This window comes from Ruditapes philippinarum, unplaced genomic scaffold (genome assembly GCF_026571515.1).
Source record: "Ruditapes philippinarum isolate M1 unplaced genomic scaffold, ASM2657151v2 ctg6432_1_1_1_1, whole genome shotgun sequence".
NCBI classification, from domain to species: domain Eukaryota; kingdom Metazoa; phylum Mollusca; class Bivalvia; order Venerida; family Veneridae; genus Ruditapes; species Ruditapes philippinarum.
Genome location: NW_026867037.1, coordinates 50,945 through 69,293, shown reverse-complemented (window position 1 = coordinate 69,293; position 18,349 = coordinate 50,945). Strand labels below are relative to the sequence as shown.

At 30.8% G+C, this 18,349-nt stretch overlaps 1 protein-coding gene across 19 annotated transcripts in view; it reads right to left on the bottom strand.

The window, feature by feature from the left end:
- LOC132734601 (trichohyalin-like) overlaps positions 1-18,349 on the bottom strand; it is an 86,406-nt gene that overhangs the window by 22,935 nt on the left and 45,122 nt on the right. For 13 of the 19 annotated variants that reach the window (XR_009626341.1, XR_009626342.1, XM_060721393.1 and 10 more), the window contains 13 exons: positions 16,542-16,676; positions 15,278-15,595; positions 14,482-14,697; positions 13,025-13,177; positions 11,742-11,879; positions 10,752-10,835; positions 10,324-10,431; positions 7,446-7,517; positions 4,262-4,318; positions 3,464-3,564; positions 3,091-3,256; positions 2,462-2,479; positions 492-539 (listed from right to left, as the gene is read on the bottom strand). Coding sequence is in view for 17 of the 19 variants with exons in the window: in XM_060721393.1 (XP_060577376.1) it covers positions 492-539; positions 2,462-2,479; positions 3,091-3,256; positions 3,464-3,564; positions 4,262-4,318; positions 7,446-7,517; positions 10,324-10,431; positions 10,752-10,835; positions 11,742-11,879; positions 13,025-13,177; positions 14,482-14,697; positions 15,278-15,595; positions 16,542-16,676 (1,614 nt within the window). In the remaining 2 variants the exon portion in view is untranslated. Of the gene's footprint in view, positions 1-491; positions 540-2,461; positions 2,480-3,090; positions 3,257-3,463; positions 3,565-4,261; positions 4,319-7,445; positions 7,518-9,188; positions 9,219-10,323; positions 10,432-10,751; positions 10,836-11,741; positions 11,880-12,339; positions 12,478-13,024; positions 13,178-14,481; positions 14,698-15,277; positions 15,596-16,541; positions 16,677-18,349 lie in introns of all 19 variants that reach the window. The other 6 variants (XM_060721378.1, XM_060721384.1, XM_060721386.1 and 3 more) reach the window with 6 other exon arrangements.

The following is an 18,349-nucleotide window of genomic DNA, read 5'->3' as shown; positions in this document are numbered from 1 at the left end:
TGTGCAAAACTACAGTGAGTTTCTTCTACTTCAGCTACTAATTTAAGCATTTGTTTGGGTTTTAGATCATTTTGCTTATTCAAAATTATTACAATTACATATTTAACTATAACTGATTCTTTGCTGTTATTGATAACACAGAAACAGACATAGTTTTTATAGATTGATTTTTTTAGTTTTTGCAAGTAATACCTTTTATAATTTTATTCATTGCACTACTTTTTTGTAAAGTTTATGAGATATTTGTTGCCCAAAAGCTTACCTTTAAAGACTTGAGAAGTAATATATAGATATACTAGTCCAAGAATAAAATCCAATCAAACCCATAATTCAGCTAAGGGAAAATGAAAGCTCTCTATACAATATACATGTAGATGGAATGCTTCAAAGCAGAGGTCAAGCTGACCTAGCAACAGTGACTAATGTGGTTACTATGGAAACTAAGATGATCTACATATATATGTACATGTTGCTAAGCAACAGTAACCTACCTCACTTATACTATTGGTCATCTTATTTGGCCAACTGTGACCGTTTTCCTAAGGTAGGCAAAAAATAGAAATGTTTGTTTCATGTTTTTGAATAAAAAAACATTTCTTGAGAAGAAATCATTATAAGAAAACAAAAAAAAATCAATAATTTTTTTAAAGGCATCAGAATGTTTCAGTGAAAAAATTCAGTGCTCAATAGATAATTAAAAAATTGCTTTTTTTAAAACTTATTCTGAGGATTAACATTTAGCATTTTACCATTAAATAAAAAGATACCATATTCACAGATGCTATTGTCTAGACCTCTTATGTCAACTTGATTCATGTGAAGTTGAATGTCAATGGACCCAAAAAAAAAGAGTGCAAAACTATAAAATGTTTAAGAAATAATATATCCCAAACAGTGATTTTATCGCTCAATAACATCACTGTTTGGAGTTCGGATGCGAGGAATTATATCACCAGGGCGTAGCCCGAGTGATATAATGATGCACATCCGAACCACAAACAGTGATGTTATCAAGCCATAAAATCACCAATTTGGATATATTATTTCGATTATAACACAACATCAACAAATAAATGTTGCCGTACTTGATAGATAAGCAAAATTGCGTCTGATTTGTTTCCGTACTTATTTTCCGCGCGTCGGATTTTTAGTGGTTACGTCACATGTCTAATGTCTAAATATAGAACGTCAAACTGTGCATCTGTTGCATAATAACACACACTTTCTGTTCTTCTATGTTCAATAGGGAAAAATGCGGGTCCTGTTAGATTAATTGATTTTCCATTTAATTGGACAATGAAACAACAAAATGAAAATACAAAATAAGTGTCTTAAAACAAAAACATAAAAAGTTTAAAAAAACATGTCAACCTGACATATCACATGCATCTTTTATATCTTTTTTTTGGGGGGGTGGGGGGATTCAGTCAAACTGACTTTGAGCTTGTCATTATATAATGGTATTGCTACAGATTTATCACTGAAGTAAAACAGGCAACCTCAGATGACCCTATGTGCTTTTACACAGGTAAATTGGCATCTTGGTTACAATAACCATTAGAATAACAAGAAAATACACTGACTTAGGATTTTATTGGCCCATTCTAATGCCTTCAAAAACAGTATCAGCCAAACTTCAATGGTGACTGATGAATTTAATTCTGAAGAGAAATCTCTTCAACAAATAAAAAAACTTCAAAACAGATTTAAAAGTGACAGTTTTAAACACACAGTAACACTTTTAACATGTTTATTCTTTTTTAGTACAAAGTTGACAATTTATAAGGTTGTAACGGTGTAAACAATAAAATTTAACCAATATCCTGCTGGAATGGTAGGTATAAGCCTTTGACCAGTATAGAGCCAGGCCAGCCTGCACATTCCTGCAGTCTTACTAGGCTCTATACTGTCCTGGTAGCTCAATTTTTGTATCTTGATATTGAAATCCTTTATAATTTAAAGGGACTCCACTGAGGGTTTTTTGACCTGAAAATAATTTTTTCGAGACTAATTTTTCCATTTGATGTAGATCTAGACCATTTACTCATGTTCAAAATTTCAGATTGTTCGCTCACTCCTTTTTTCCAGAATAATTATTCTTATTGTGAAAAATGATTCAAAATTAAAAAGTATTGCAATGCCTTTCACTCAAATCTGGCTAAAAATAGCACAAAAATATGATTACCTATTTCTAAGTACATTTAATAATATTTTGCATATCTTTCTATTTTAAGTGTCCTTGAAGTTGATCTCTATACGAAATTAATATTTTAATTTTTATGTCTTTAGGCTTTTGAACCTCAGTTGAGTTCCTTTAAATGGATTGGTCCAAAATTCAAATCCTTTAATACTTGAATGGACTGTTCCAAGTTCAAAGGTCAGTCAATCTGTTACACAATCTCAGCAGGTTAAAGGTTAACGAGTAGAAGTTAAAGGGGAAGAACTTGACAATATTACATACCATATTCGTATTAAATATCTGAAAATCAGTGCGCATATATTGTATATAATGTGTGTGCGTATACTAAATGCTGGATGATTAATTGAGACAGGTTTTAGCCAAACCTTGAAGGAATTAAAGTTATTTTTAGTAACAAAGCTAAGCGCACTTTGTCAAAGCTTAGTTTTGAAATGAGCTTTCTTTTGTCTTATTTAAAAAATATAATATCTATCTTTCTGTTTGATTTGCTCATTTGAAATTGTTTGAAAATTTTCTTATTTAAAAAAATTGCAAGAAATATCCAAAGGTATAGAGATATAGAAACTTGTCACTTTTTTTCTTTGATGTAAAAATGAATACTTTAAAAAATATATATTTTACATTATATGATTGAATCCCCTATCTAAAATAAATATAACAATTCCTTTTACTTATTAAAAGCTTTCATTATTTCCTAATCAAAAACATTATTTATGAATGTCAAAAAGGCAAAAACGGAGCAAAAAATTCAAACTATAACTTCTCTACATCAGTTAATCAAATAAATCATTCAGTAAAATTTAAAACTGCCTAAAAGTTAGAAAACTATTCTAAATCTACTTGTTTTCAGAAGGTTATTTATGTATATAATAAATTGATTTGACGCATACCATTTCAAATGCAGTTTGACTGCGGTCCTGCACTTCCTCCAGTTTAGATTCAAGGTCAAGGATCGTGTGTTGAAGCTCGCGATTTTGTTCGAGGACTTTACTTTCTCTCTGTCTCATCATAGAAACCTGCTGTTGTAACTCATGTACCGTCTGATCTAACAAATTCCTGTACAAAAAAATATACATTCATATAAATTATTCACGTCTGGTTTGGGTTTTAAAGCAGCATGCATCCAGATTCATGCTTACTCCATGAAAATGTTGAAAATGTATTTAAAAATAAAACATTGTAAAGTGAACAAAGAAAATCATTCACACATTGCACTTACAATCAACATTAATTACCAAAAAAATCTTTTATAACACTTCATACCTCTGCAGTTTTTCACCATCAAGCTGGTTCTTCAGTTGTGTCATCTTGTCTTTCTTATCTTGTAGATCTATTTTACTACTCTCAGCCTCGTAAACTTGTGACTGAAAAGAAATTTTAAACTATAAATCATAGATAGATTATGATTGAAGTCTTTGAGTTATCTAAATAGGACTTTAAAAGTTGTGTTATTTAAGGATATTTATCAATTTGGTTTGAAATTTAAAAAAATGCTCTAATCTCAAACTCAAATCTCAGGAATTTGATTGGTCAGCAACTGGCAGAGTTTACAATGATGAATAAAAAATCCTTACTGTAGGTTTGAGACGGAGCTCTGAAAATAAGTATAAAAACCTTAAAGGGACTCTCCATTGAGATCTTTTGACATGACAGAACTGGAAATAATTTTCCAAGATAAATACTCCATTTGATGAAGGTTTAGACCAATAACTTGTGTGCAAACTTTAAATCATTCACTTACTCCGTTTTTCCAGAATAATCATTCAAATTGTGAAAAATGACCCAAAATTGAAGTGTTGCAACGCTTTTCACTCAAATTTGATCAAGAAAAGATAAAAAATATGATTTTCAATATTTTTCTGAGTCACATTTGCCTTATTATCTTTTGCATAGCTTTTTGTTTTGAGTGTCCCTGCTGATCTATGTAAGGAATTCAAATTTTATATTTTCAGGTTTTTTAACCTCAGTGCAATTCCTTAAATGATAAAAATAAATTTACTTCATTAACTGATGTCTCAACTGTATATATACATTATACAACAAACAGTGTATTTAAGTTACCTGTAGGTTTTGAAGTTTCATTGAAGTCTCCTGAAGTTCCCTCTGTAAAGTGTCAGCCTGAAAGTATTGATAAACATCATGAATGTTTAACATCCTAGACTACAAACCTTTTCTCTCTTCCAGGAATATAATATCTTATAAACCCTTCTATTTCCTTTAAATTATCTTTAAAATGACAATAAACAAAACCATGTTTGCAAATCTTTATATATGATGTCCAGTTTAATGAATAAATTCAACCTATATCATATTTATAAAGATATTTATTTATACACCTATAGCCCAGAAAATGCTAAATAATAAAATCAAACAAAATTACACTTAAAATCAAATGTTATTTTAAATCTAAGATACCTGAGTAAGTGCAATTTAAAATGCAGATTTATCTTTATCTTGATTGGGAAGAAAGCATTTCTTGATTTGGAAGAAAGCATTAAATTTATTAAAAACCACTTTCAGAACCTCTCCTTTCTAGACATAGTAACCAGTACTATTAATTTTTCAAAATGAAGGTACCAAATTGTGACCCCTGTAGAGGTCAAACCTACAATCCTTGGTGTAAGGGATATAGGTGACCTTTTCACATGCCAGCATTCCCTAATTTCTTTCAGGCGAGCTTAGCAAAATAATCATATAATGTTATCATTCACCTAAAATCAACCATTGCCCATGAAATTTCTAAGTCCAATTTTCAAGTTTTTACAAAAATAAATAAATAAATGAAACAAAATAAATAAATAAAAAATCATACATGTACTAATGAAAAGACAATAATAACAAATTTAACATACTCTGTAAGGAAAGTCCTTTTTAAGATACATGAACTTGTACCTTGCTATCTTAGATGGTTTTGATGTACTCATAGTTCCAATATAGTTATATAATAAAATGAAAGAGTAATTTATCGAAAATATCACATCATTTTATGAAAGTAAGACTTATTTTTGCAACTATCAGCAATATATTTTAAAATCAATTTATAAAATTCTCAGTCAATGCAGTTGAACTATATAGCTAATAGTAAACTATTATTTAAATGTATCAATTAATTATGTATTAATTGTATAATCCTATAATAATGGTCAGGGATTAAATCTTGATCAAGTTAGCTAGGTCAGCTAAAAGTGTCTCAAAGGACAGAAGAGTCAATGACCTAAAAGTACCATGAAAATAGTGATAGGTATCATGGTTTAAAATGGTTTGGCTTTGTGCATCAGCAAATGGTTTGGCTTTGTGCATCAGTAAATGGTTTGGCTTTGTGCATCAGTAAATGGTTTGACTTTGTGCATCAGGAAATGGTTTGACTTTGTGCATCAGGAAATGGTTTGGCTTTGTGCATCAGTAAATGGTTTGGTTTTGTGCATCAGTAAATGGTTTGGTTTTTTGCATCAGTAAATGGCTTGGCTTTGTTCATTAGGAAATGGTTTGGCTTTGTGCATCAGTAAATGGTTTAGTTTTGTGTATCAGGAAATGGTTTGGCTATGTGCATCAGTAAATGGTTTTGCTTTGTGCATCAGTTAATGGTTTGACTTTGTGCATCAGTAAATGGTTTGGCTTTGTACATCAGGAAATGGTTTGACTTTGTGCATCAGGAAATGGTTTGGCTTTGTGCATCAGTAAATGGTTTGACTTTGTGCATCAGTAAATGGTTTGGCTTTGTGCATCAGGAAATGGTTTGGCTTTGTGCATCAGGACATGGTTTGGCTTTGTGCATCAGGAAATGGTTTGGCTTTGTGCATCAGGAAATGGTTTGGCTTTGTGCATCAGTAAATGGTTTGGCTTTGTGCATCAGTAAATGGTTTGGCTTTGTGCATCAGTAAATGGTTTGGTTTTGTGCATCAGTAAATGGTTTGACTTTGTACATCAGTAAATGGTTTGGCTTTGTACATAAGGAAATAGTTTTGGCATTGTGCATCAGTAAATGGTTTGGTTTTGTGCATCAGTAAATGGTTTGGCTTTGTGCATCAGAAATAATTTGGCGTTGTTGCATCAGTAAATGATTGGGATTGTGCATCAGTAAATGGTTTGACTTTGTACATCAGTAAATGGTTTGGCTTTGTGCATCAGTAAATGATTTGGCTTTGTGCATCATCAGTAAATGGTTTAGCTTTGTGCATCAGTAAATGGTTTGGCTTTGTGCATCAGGAAATGGTTTGACTTTGTACATCAGTAAATGGTTTGGCTTTGTACATCAGTAAATGGTTTGGCTTTGGGCATCAGTAAATGGTTTGGCTTTGTACATCAGTAAATGGTTTGACTTTGTACATTAGTATATGGTTTGGTTTTGTGCATCAGTAAAAGGTTTGGCTTTGTGCATCAGTAAATTGTTTGGCTTTGTGCATCAGGAAATGATTTGACTGTGCATCAGTAAATGGTTTGACTTTGTACATCAGTAAATTGTTTGGCTTTGTGCATCAGTAAATGATTTGGCTTTGTGCATCAGTAAATGGTTTGGCTTTGTACATCAGGAAATGATTTGGCTTTGTGCATCAGTAAATGGTTTGGCTTTGTGCATCAGGAAATGGTTTGGTTTTGTACATCAGAAAATAGGTTGGCTTTGAGCATCAGAAAATGGGTTGGCTTTGTACATCAGTAAATGGTTTGGCTTTGTGCATCAGTAAATGGTTTGGCTTTGTGCATCAGGAAATGGTTTAGCTTTGTACATCAGAAAATAGGTTGGCTTTGAGCATCAGAAAATGGGTTGGCTTTGTGCATAAGGAAATAGTTTGGCATTGTGCATCAGTAAATGGTTTGGCTTTGTGCATCAGTAATTGGTTTGGCTATGTACATCAGTAAGAGGTTTGTCTACAAAATCATAAAACATGTCTGTTCTTTTTCTTTTTAAAATTCCTACAATTGCCAGTCATTGCACTTATACTAATACTTAAACTACAATCATCTACATGTGGCATAAAATCATTTTTATTTTCTGTTAAATATCTAAAAATCATGAATCATAGTACAATGCATATCTCAATGAACAAATCACATCTTACTTTTCTTATTTGAGTACGTGTATTATAATTCCGTCACCAATTTTAATACAGTACATATTCTGATAAATTACTCCCCAACAAAACTGCTATGAAAATTTGAAAAAAAATGTATAAAACTTAAAAAGAAGTTTGTTAAAACCTTTCCAAATTTATATTAATCCATCATACCAGGTTTTGATAAATGTTACCTTTCGCATCCATGGACAATCAAGGTCAAAACTAAAATTTTTCTTATATTGGAAAGACTGTGTTCGGAATATCTAAAATGTAATGTGATCATTATTAAATATTTTTTATATACAATATGTCCCTTTTTTCATTGTAACTTCCTGAATATTTTTGGCAAATTAACAGTATTAATCATTCAAACACTTCAGGCAGTATAAGGTTAAACAATTTTGTTGTTCTGTAAATACAAACACACACCAAAACAATGGGATAATACACATCAAAACAAATGGATAATAAGTGTATATTATAAGCACACCATGAGTGTTAATAATGCACACAAACACAACATTTTATTTCTTCCTCCCAGATTTAAAACATGCTATATTATCATATTTTACAAGTACCATAATTCCAGCTATTGTATAGATTACAAAATATCAAACATTTATGCAACAAATACATATTTCAACCTTAAAAATTACACTGGAAATATTGTGAGTCTATAAATCACTGAATCTTGTATTGACATTTATATCATTAATATCTTTTTGTTCTTATCTTAATATTAAGAAGAAATCTTTTATACAGCTTTTGGTTTCATAATTAGAATTTTATGACACATGTCACTGATTGGTTAAGAACATATTTGAAACTGACCAATGACAGAAGTCTTATTTATGGACTGGTTATTAAAATGTCTAATTTCAAGACTGGTTATTGAAAGTCTTATTTCAAGATTGATTATTCAAATGACTATTGTTTTAAAATAATTATATTGCAGTGAGAGAGTTTATTCTTTCATTTATCAAGATCCATCTAAAGGGTGTCATATAAATATATATCTACGGGGTACACACAATTTCTATTCTAAAGGTGTGATTATCTAAATGTGTGCAAATATACAAAAACCTTTTCTTTTTATTTAAATATTCAGTTTTCTAAAAATTATATGCACATTAAATACGACAAGAGAACCTGTGAAACTAAGACATAAATTTTTTTAAAAAATCAAACATTATGAAAAAAATGCAGGACTCCCCCAGCTACCAGTCTTAATTTCAACATACAAACAAAAAAAATGAAGAAAAGCAACTCAACATATTTTAATCAACTTTTAAGATATATAAAGATTATAAACAAAAACAATTTAAAGGCTTGAAGGTTTACACATACTGCCAGTTAAGGCTTGTAAACATTTAAAAAAAGGCTTGTAAACTCATATAAAGGCTTGTAAAGGCTGTGAAGCATAATGGAAGTTACAAAAGCTTTAAAATGAATGGCAGAAATGATACAGAGTAGGCAGGTAATGAAGGGTGCTCTCCCCTTTTATATATTATTTTTCATGGACTTTCTTATTCTTTTTACTAGTAAAATTGATTGCCCTTTTTTCACAAAGTCTAAGGAATCCTTAAATTGAAGTTTACTTGTTTTATAGAATATTTGTGTTATATTTCTAAACTCTTTGAAACAAATAGTATTTTAAGACTCCTAACAAAAATAATTTTTATGAATTACACTTTAATAATGAAACAAATAATTTTTCATTATTTTAGAATTAATACTTGTTAATATCAACTAATCAAAATATTTCTGTGGACTGGTTCCACAATTTATTTTCTCACCAGACAGGTACTCAATAATCAGTCAAAAATGAATGCTTATATATTAAAATCCTTAACACAGTCTGAAAATTACATGTCTTATTGAATAAATAATATGAGCACCCCTCTTTTGGAAAGAAAGACTAACTATCTACTTACTTTATTTAGAAAAGGTTTAACTGTAAATCGCTTTAATAAAATAAAGATATATTAAAACAATTTTATACTTCAAATATGCCTGAATAATTCAAAATTTCTGATTATTATATTGTTTGTTAATAACTGATAGGAGAATATTTGTTTTTATATAGTAAGATATATTAAAAGCTTTAATATTAAGATATATTTTGCTGCAAATAATGCAATACGCTTCAAGGCTAATATCATTCCAGAAAGCACATCACTACGCCATATACACACATATATTTAATCATTACATATATCTAAGGCATAAACTGTTGTTGTTGTTTTTGTTGTCTTTTTAAAACATTTATCAGGATAAATTATGAACAGACTACTTTATATATATTATATATTACAACCATTCTAAATCATTCTATGTTATATAAGGGGTATATACAAGTTTTTTGTGGAGGGGGGGAGGAAGAAATAAAAAGTTTAAAAACAATAAAAAATTATACTTATAAATTGTTAAAACATTCCATTTTCAAGTGTTTTTTTCCTTCTGTCTTTCATATACTTTTAAAACATACATGTATCTATTAACTTTTTGCAGGTGTGGGTTTATGCTTAGAGTGTCAAGCCAGGTCATGACCTGTGCAACTTTCTTGCACAATCTTAATATTCTTAATATATTGAAACCCTTAGAATTATAATGGACAATTCCAAAATACAAAGTAAGACTAGTCTATTTCATGAATTAATGTGAGAAAGGGTTAAGAGGAAATCTTTTCTACAGATTTTGGTTTCATAATTTGAATTTGATGACAAATGTCACCGATTGGTTAAGCACATATCTGAAATTGACCAATCACAGAAGTCTTATATCGGGACTGGTTATTAAAATGTCTAATTTCAAAGTCAAAATATCCAAACTGTCAATGAAGAACTATAAATAAATGCATATATGTTGCTTTGCATAAAATTATCTTTATCTATCTCAAAAACATGACACGGACAAAATCTGATATTTTGAAAAAAATTAAAAGTAGATTCTGAAATAAATACGCGCTAGCAGCTAGCCAAGAAAGCGAATAACATTTCATAAAATGGAATGCTTTAGCAAGCTGTTTATATACACATTACAGTAAAGCACACATAAAAAAAAAATTACCCGTCTTTCTGCTGCGTCTGCTCGACTCTGTAACGCCTTCATCGTGGTATCGTGACTAGCCTTTGACTGAACATACGTGGTTTCTGCTTGACGCGCGGTACTGGATTTCTGAACATACAAGATTTATGTTTGTATTATAGTTATTTATTGGCATAGAACTACGAGTACAAGCTGACAAATTATTGTATTTTATATTTCTCGAAACCATGGAAATCATAAATTTCACAGATAAATTCATGAAATAAACCAGCAAGAAATTAATTCTGTAACATTTAATGAATAATTCAACCACTGTGGCCTAGAGGTTTGCGATTTTTTAAAACATCATCATTTTATGGTAAAGAAATGTAATGGTTATATGATATTGGTTATATTGCCGTGAAAAATGACATATTAATATACATATGTAAACTATAAACCAGATTTACCCTTTCAATGTCCTCCTCCAAGTTTCTCTTGGTGGATTCTAGACTAGCATTCTTCTCCATTAATGTTCGAACCTGATTCCATACCTACAATAAAGTAATTAACACATTTGAACTTAAAATTCATAAAAGTGGTATTATAAATAACAACAAATCATGGTGCCGCAAGCAATTTCATTGTCTTGTTGAGGTGAAAATAACAAGAAATATCACTATCTTGAAACACAAAAATATCCCTTCCTCTTTATTACCAATGTTAAGGTGAAATTTTCCAAATTTAGAAAAACATAGGCCTGAGAAGGTCTAGGTCATTTAGGGGTCAAGGTTACATTTTATTCAATGCATTGAAATAAAGTTTACACACATGTATCAAGTGTACAATAGAAAAGGTTTCAGCAACTGTACAGAATAAGACAGGTTAAATTGTAGGTAAAACAGACATACAAAAAGATAAGAAGGATAGCAACAATATTCCACCAATCTAATTATGCATGGGCATTAAAAAGAAAATAATTTTTTTTTTTTTTTTTGGTTAGGTTTTATGTCGCAACAACACAGTATAGGTAATATGGCACCATTCCAGCTATACTGGTGGAGGAAGACCTAAGGTATCCCTCTATTTATTATTTCACGCATGAATGAACACATGAGTAGAACCACCGATGTTCTGTAAGCTAGCTGAATAGCTTTCTCATATGAATCAATCCAAAGTCCGTTCGAGATCCGAACCAAATGCGGTGTGGGGCAAAAATTGAATAATTTGTTACAAAATATGACTTAATAAGCTTTATTTTGTATTTTGTTCTCCCTTAAAGCAACAATATACTGCATAAACACTTCTAAAGACTGTCTTAGAAACAATATACATGCAAAAGTTTATTTAAAGTACTAAGATACTAAGGGCCTGCATTGTCTCATTTTAACAAACATTGGTCAAAACTTCTTACTATAAGGGACATATTTTTCTATGAAATGCAAGTTTTCAATTTTTACCTTGGATATTTCTTGATCGAGGGATGTGTTACGGTTTTCAAGATCTGTGCGTATTTTCATTTCTGTTTGAAGCTGGGCTTCTAATCTCTCTACCTGTGCTTTAACTCTCTTTAACTCATGTTGTTTACTTAATATCTCCTGTACATTAATGGATATAGATGTTAGTTTGAAACCAGTTTTTGTCCAATAGGATTGCAGTATTTCAAATGAATCATAACATGTTAACTTTGATATAAATCAGCTAACCATTAATCTCCTGGTAATTAATACATGTAGATCTAAGTTTGAATAGCTTTCCCATATGAATCAATCCAAAGTTCCTTTTCGAGATCCAAACCCAATGCGGTGAGGGGCAAAAATTGAATAGAATGTTACAAAATATGACTTAATAAGCTTTATTTTGTATTTTGTTCATGCTGTAAGCAATTATATACAGCGTTAACACTTTAAAGACTGTCTTAGAAACAATCTAAATGCAAAATTTCTGTCACTAAGGGCCTGCATTTTACAATTTTAACAAATATACAAAGGTCAAAACTACTTACCGGTACAATAAGGGTCTTATTTTTCTATGAAATGCAATTTTTTTTATTCTTACCTTGGATATTTCTTGATCAAGGGATGTGTTACGATTCTCAAGATCTGTGCGTATTTTCATTTCTGTTTGTAGCTGGGCTTCCAGTCTCTCTACCTGTGCTTTAACTCTCTTTAACTCATGCTGTTTGCTTAATATCTCCTGTACATTAATAGATTTAGATGTTAGTTTGAAACCAGTTTTTGTCCAATAGGATTGCAGTATTTCAAATGAATCACAGCATGTTTACTTTGGTAAATCAGTTAACTATTCATCAGAATAATAAATAAACTGTTTATAAAAATAATCCTAAACACTATTTTGGTTAGCATTCATAATTATGTAAGAATTTAGCAAATTAAACTGGCCAAATGACCATTTTAATTTTGTAAATGCTTATTAATGAACACTATCCTATTCTAGAAATCAAATACTATATGACATCAAATGGTTTATCATTATTTACTGTAACAATAGGAAATTCCAACCATTGTTGCAGTGACATACAAGACTGAATGACCAAGATGTCACCAAGTGTCACACAGAAATTTTGCCTGCCTGACGATTGCATCAGCCTTGAAATACACATCTGATTTAACCATGGAAACAGCTATCGAATAAAGCAGGCACACTCAGTCATCACATTAAGTAAGAGCACCATCTTAGAGTAAAAAAAAAAGCGTCTAATGTACTAAATTACAAGATATACCTGGTCTTTTTCTCTAATTGTATTCTTTAGGTCTTTATTTTCTTTAGAGGCTGATTCTGCCTTGCCATTCAGCCTGTCGACCTCTTTACGATGATACATCTTAAGTTCATTTAGCTCCGCCTCCAATCTGGCAATGTTACTTTCTGACTTGGCCTGAATAGTTGAGAAATAAACATTTAACTTGAATAAATGTCTTTTAGTTGATATTTTCATAATAAAATTATTTCATTTCATTTAATGGTAACTGATAATAAAGATAAATACTTGTTTGTATATTATTAACAATTTTTTTGCATTAGCATGACATTTGAATATACAGTCGAGACTGTCATATGTGACTTTCCAAGGGATCTTCTGAAAAAGGTCACATATGACAGGGAGTCTCTTAATACAGTCTCAAAGAAAATTAAATTTAAATATCATCTATCTGTCTATATATCATTGTGACTTAAAGATCCTGTATGTTTTGTGATTGATATTGTCTGTTTACTACACTTGCAAAAAAATATATATATATGGATATAATTATGCAAATAAAACAATTTTCCAACATCAAAGAATATGTTAAATGTGTACTGCAAATATTTGTGCACATTATATTTAATCAATAAATTACATGCATTGATTTCTTATTGGAAAATTTGACCAAGAATTTAAAGAAAATAAAGTTCTAATTACCTCCCTTTAATGGCATTTATTTACATGAAATGTTAAATTGGGTGATATCTTTATAAATCATGCTTATTTGAACTTACAATATTGACAAATCTTAATTTGAGCATCATATTTATGAAATAAAACCATGAAAAAATTGTGTTACATATCCATATCCAAAGCTTTTTCTGGTTTGGTATCAATATTTTTTCCGTATTAATTATGCAGTCATAGAAAGGTAAATTAAAAAAAAATGCTGCTTAAAAAATCTTCCGTGAGCACTCTATAATAAAAAAAAAATCTAACACAAGTCTTAACCCAGTTTACTTGATGTACATTACACACACATCGATTACATCATGCTTACCATGAACAGACGCTACGTCACTTGATACCTGCATGTATACTGTGCAATTGAGAAAGAGGTGTGTAGACTTTGTTTGCTACTGGATTAAAATTGGACTAAATTATTTTGGCCCTCTGGGTGTTATAATAGGTATAAATTATCTTATTAACGGACAATTAAAAGGTGTGAAAGTCGTTAAAATCAGACCAAACATTGCACTGGGACCAGACAATTAGGGTCGCTTGTCACATATGACAGGGAGTCGTTTAATTCAGACCATTTATATAGGAAAATACGTTGGGAGGACTGAAACAAGGTCGGATAAGACAGGGAGTCGTTTAAATCAGGGGGTCGCTAAGGCAGTCTTGACTGTAGTTCTTAAATTTTAAGTTGTTCGCCATAGCGTAACTCTCTCATTTCCAAAGAGAAATTTTAAGACAAACTTTTGTTCACTTACAGACTGTCCCACTTTATCTGACTCCAATTTCAATAAATTATTTTGTTTCTTGGACAATTCTTCCCTGAGCTCTTTGATTCTATTGTTTGCCGTCTGCAGGTCAGACTCCATTTGCGTCATTTGCCAGCTTTTTTGCTCTTGACGATCAAGCGTGTCCTTCTTTTCACGCTTGAACGATTCTTCTGATTGCTCATATTTGACTAGGGTTTCCTGAAGCTGAAAGTTTTATTCCATGTGAATATAATCCAAGTTTCAACTCAAGTACATATTTATCAATATATATTATTTGAATATTACAATACTCACAAGGAAAATTTTTAAATTAAACACAAATTTGTGAAAGTTATGGATTAATTAATAATAAATTTACAATTTTCTTCTTATTGCATATTATCTGGTCCTATCAACAGAAGTCATGAATATCTCTTTTATATTCAAGTCATTTTTCAGCTTTTGCACATGTAATAAATACAGCGAAACAATGATTTGATGATTTTGATGAATGAAAAATACTGCAGTCCGACCTGAATCTGAGGTTATAAAAACTTTCCTAAGATCTCAAGTATTTGATTGCTCAGAAGGCTGGCACAGAAAGTGTACTGACTAATGAATGACAAATGAGATTTGAAACAGAGCCCAGAAATATTTTTATAATCTTGAGGTCAGAGCATATATCAGGCACCCAAAAAGAACTTAAACAAAGCTTTTGCATATTTGCTTCACAGACACAAACACATTTCTACAGGAATTAATGATTAATTCAAAACATTGAAACCATTAAGATTGATTCACTAACCTTATTAGCGAGTTCTCTATTGTCCAACTCAAGTTGTCTAGTTTGGTCTTCTTGCGCTCTAATTTTATCTAAATGCTGCTGTCGTTCTTCACCGTCATACTGTGCTGACGTGCGTAAATGCTCAAGTTCCCGACGTACACTGTCAAGGTCTTGTTTCATGCTTTCGTTGTCTTCAGATTTGTTTCCAAATTGTTTAGTTGTCTCTCGGAGAAGTTTTACTTCACGCATGAGTGAGTCGCGTTCTTTAGTAATTGTGTCTGCGCGATTCTGTGCCTCAGTTACTCGATCTTTCATTGCCTCAATTTGTTTCTCAAGATTCTGAAAAAACATGAATCATAAAATTATATATCTTCTAGAAAAATCTATGTATTTCTAATGAAAATATATCAAGAAAAGAGATTTTTAAATCTCCCCAAAATTTGCCAAAATGTTATATCCTCTTCTGCCCAAAGCAACACTTGTTGACTATTTCAATATGGAAATAAATATTCAACCACATTTATCATTTGTTCTTAATCACCAAATAAGCCTTACCACTAAGGCCCCCACGGTTACACGTTTAAATGGATCCGTTTCAATTTTCATTCGTAAACGTTTACGATAATTTTTACCGTTTAACCGAAATGACCATATTGTCTTTTAAAATATCTTAATCATTGACTGTATTCATGAATTATATCAATTCTTATTGGTTTGTTCCAAAGTAAAAAACGGAAAATACCTGTTTACAACCCTCCACACAGAATAACGGTGCAATAATCACTCGTGACATTTTTGGTAAAGTTGATTTTCCTTTGATCTTTCAAAAGAGCAAAATGAGGATACACTGCAGAAAATATGTGCCGACTCAATCGTGATGATCTTATTGTACATGTGTTAAAAATAGAAAGTAAGTCATCATTTGGCGACTTGAATAGTTGGTGTAGTATAGTACAAAGAGTACCACCGTTTAAACAGTATCGTTTCGGTTCTTAGCAATCGTGTAAACGTTTACAAAAAATTGTAAACGTGGGAGCCTTACTTACCACGCTAAATATCATCAATGGACTAACACCATCTTTAAATTTGGTCTGAACCATTCATTATTTTTAGGGAGAAAAGATTAAATAGCAGACAATGTAGACCATGATCAGACAGCACAGATATGTCTGCTGATCTAGGTCTGTACTGGTTGCCTGAGTAAAAGCAGTTGCCCACAGCAAGCTAACCATGATATACTTATAGAAAAAGGCCAAAGACAACTAAATGGCAACCTGCAATTTACCTCTGATTTCTGAGTTTCTAATCTTTGGGTTACATTGTCAGTCTCTAGTTTTGCTACAGCCTGTACCGTCTTCTGCTCTTCCTGTGTCAATCTTTCCTGGAGCTCTATCTGAGCGGCCATTGATTCTTCCTTGACCTGTTACCATAGTAACAAAGAATGTCTTATTATAAATATTTCAAACCATAAGACTGGGAAAATGCTTCAGAAAAAGATGAAAATTCACGTAAGATAATAAATGTACATGTTTCAAAATAGGTATTAAAATAACCTTCAATATAGATATTCTACTATTGAACAATAAAAAAACCCTGCAATTTCTAGATTTTAGCAAAAAAGAAACATCATATAAATTTTATATCATGTAAATAAACATAATATAAGAAACTGGTTATAGTAACCATGGCAAGGGTTACCATGGAAATAGTAACCTTAGATATTGATATCTTAACAAAAATTTATTTATAACAGACATCTATCAAGATTTGTGTTAAAAATCTAATTAAGAATTAAAAAAAGAATGCTAAGAAGTTATAACAACAGAATCTTTCTACAGTATCATTTAAACTACGAAAATGACATTTTAATTTTTCTAACAATTCTTATTACACATATTAAAGCTGCACACCTCAAGATGAGCAAAAATATTTCGATAAAACCAAACATGAGAAAAATTAACTAAGATTTTGGGAAAAGTATAAAGATTCAAAAAGCTTGTAATAATTTACATGTTATGTGCAATTAATGACAGATTTTTCAGTATTTATAACTATATTTCTACTGCGTTTCTAACGCAATTAAGGCTATTTTTTCATATTTTGACCACCTAATGGTAATTTACATGGGTTGTAAGTGTCATTGATATAATAGGTAATTTGCATTCATTTGGTAACTTCACAATATCATACTGTTAAATACATTTTCAAATTAGCATTAATCTGGAGGCGTGCTGCTTTAATATAATTATGTTTTTTTCAATTGTTGGCAAACTTTTTTTTTATACAGACACTTATGAAGCACTTATCATTTTGTTCCTAAGTTTCCTTTAGATTTGTTGGAAAATGTTAGAAAAGCACATAACAGTTAAATTACTCTCTACACCCATTTGTTCACTTCATCAAAAAGAAAGAAACAAAATTTTAAAATCAAAAATTTATCATATCAAGATAAGAGGAAAAAGAAAAACAAACAACCCTATATTAATAAACAAAGTATACATCATTCAACCCGTGGCAAAGAATACCACAAACATGTTACGAAAAATACTGCTTTTATCCATATCCTGCAGAGCTCCAGATAATTTTTTTGGCCAAGGGGTTTTTACCCCTCAAAATTTAGAGTGAGGAGTAAAATGCAAATTCTGAAAAACTTAAGGGGTAAAATCTGTCAAAAAAGCATTTTGCATTTTTTATAAACAAATTAAACTTATTGTTTTGTTTGTTTGTTTATTAATTTTCTTTTTTTAGAAAAACCTTTACAAATTAAATACTGATTTAATTAATGTGAAACAATACAAAACATGCCATGTAAAGTCAGACTTCCAGAGTATACTGGAACTCAAGTTTAGGATACACAGCAAAATTATCAGGGCTTCCATTTTCAAAATTTGGAAGTCAAAGACTTCAAAATCTCTGATATTGGAAGTCACATTGTATAGGTAAAGAAGAAAAAGTATTGATTTTCGGAAGTCACAGGCCAAAATGAAGGAGTAAATGACTCCCAAACTAGTGGAAGCCCTGAAATTATTTTATTTTCTAGGAGTCAATATTTTTCTTTCTTTATTTCTGTTGGCATGTACCTTATTATGTACT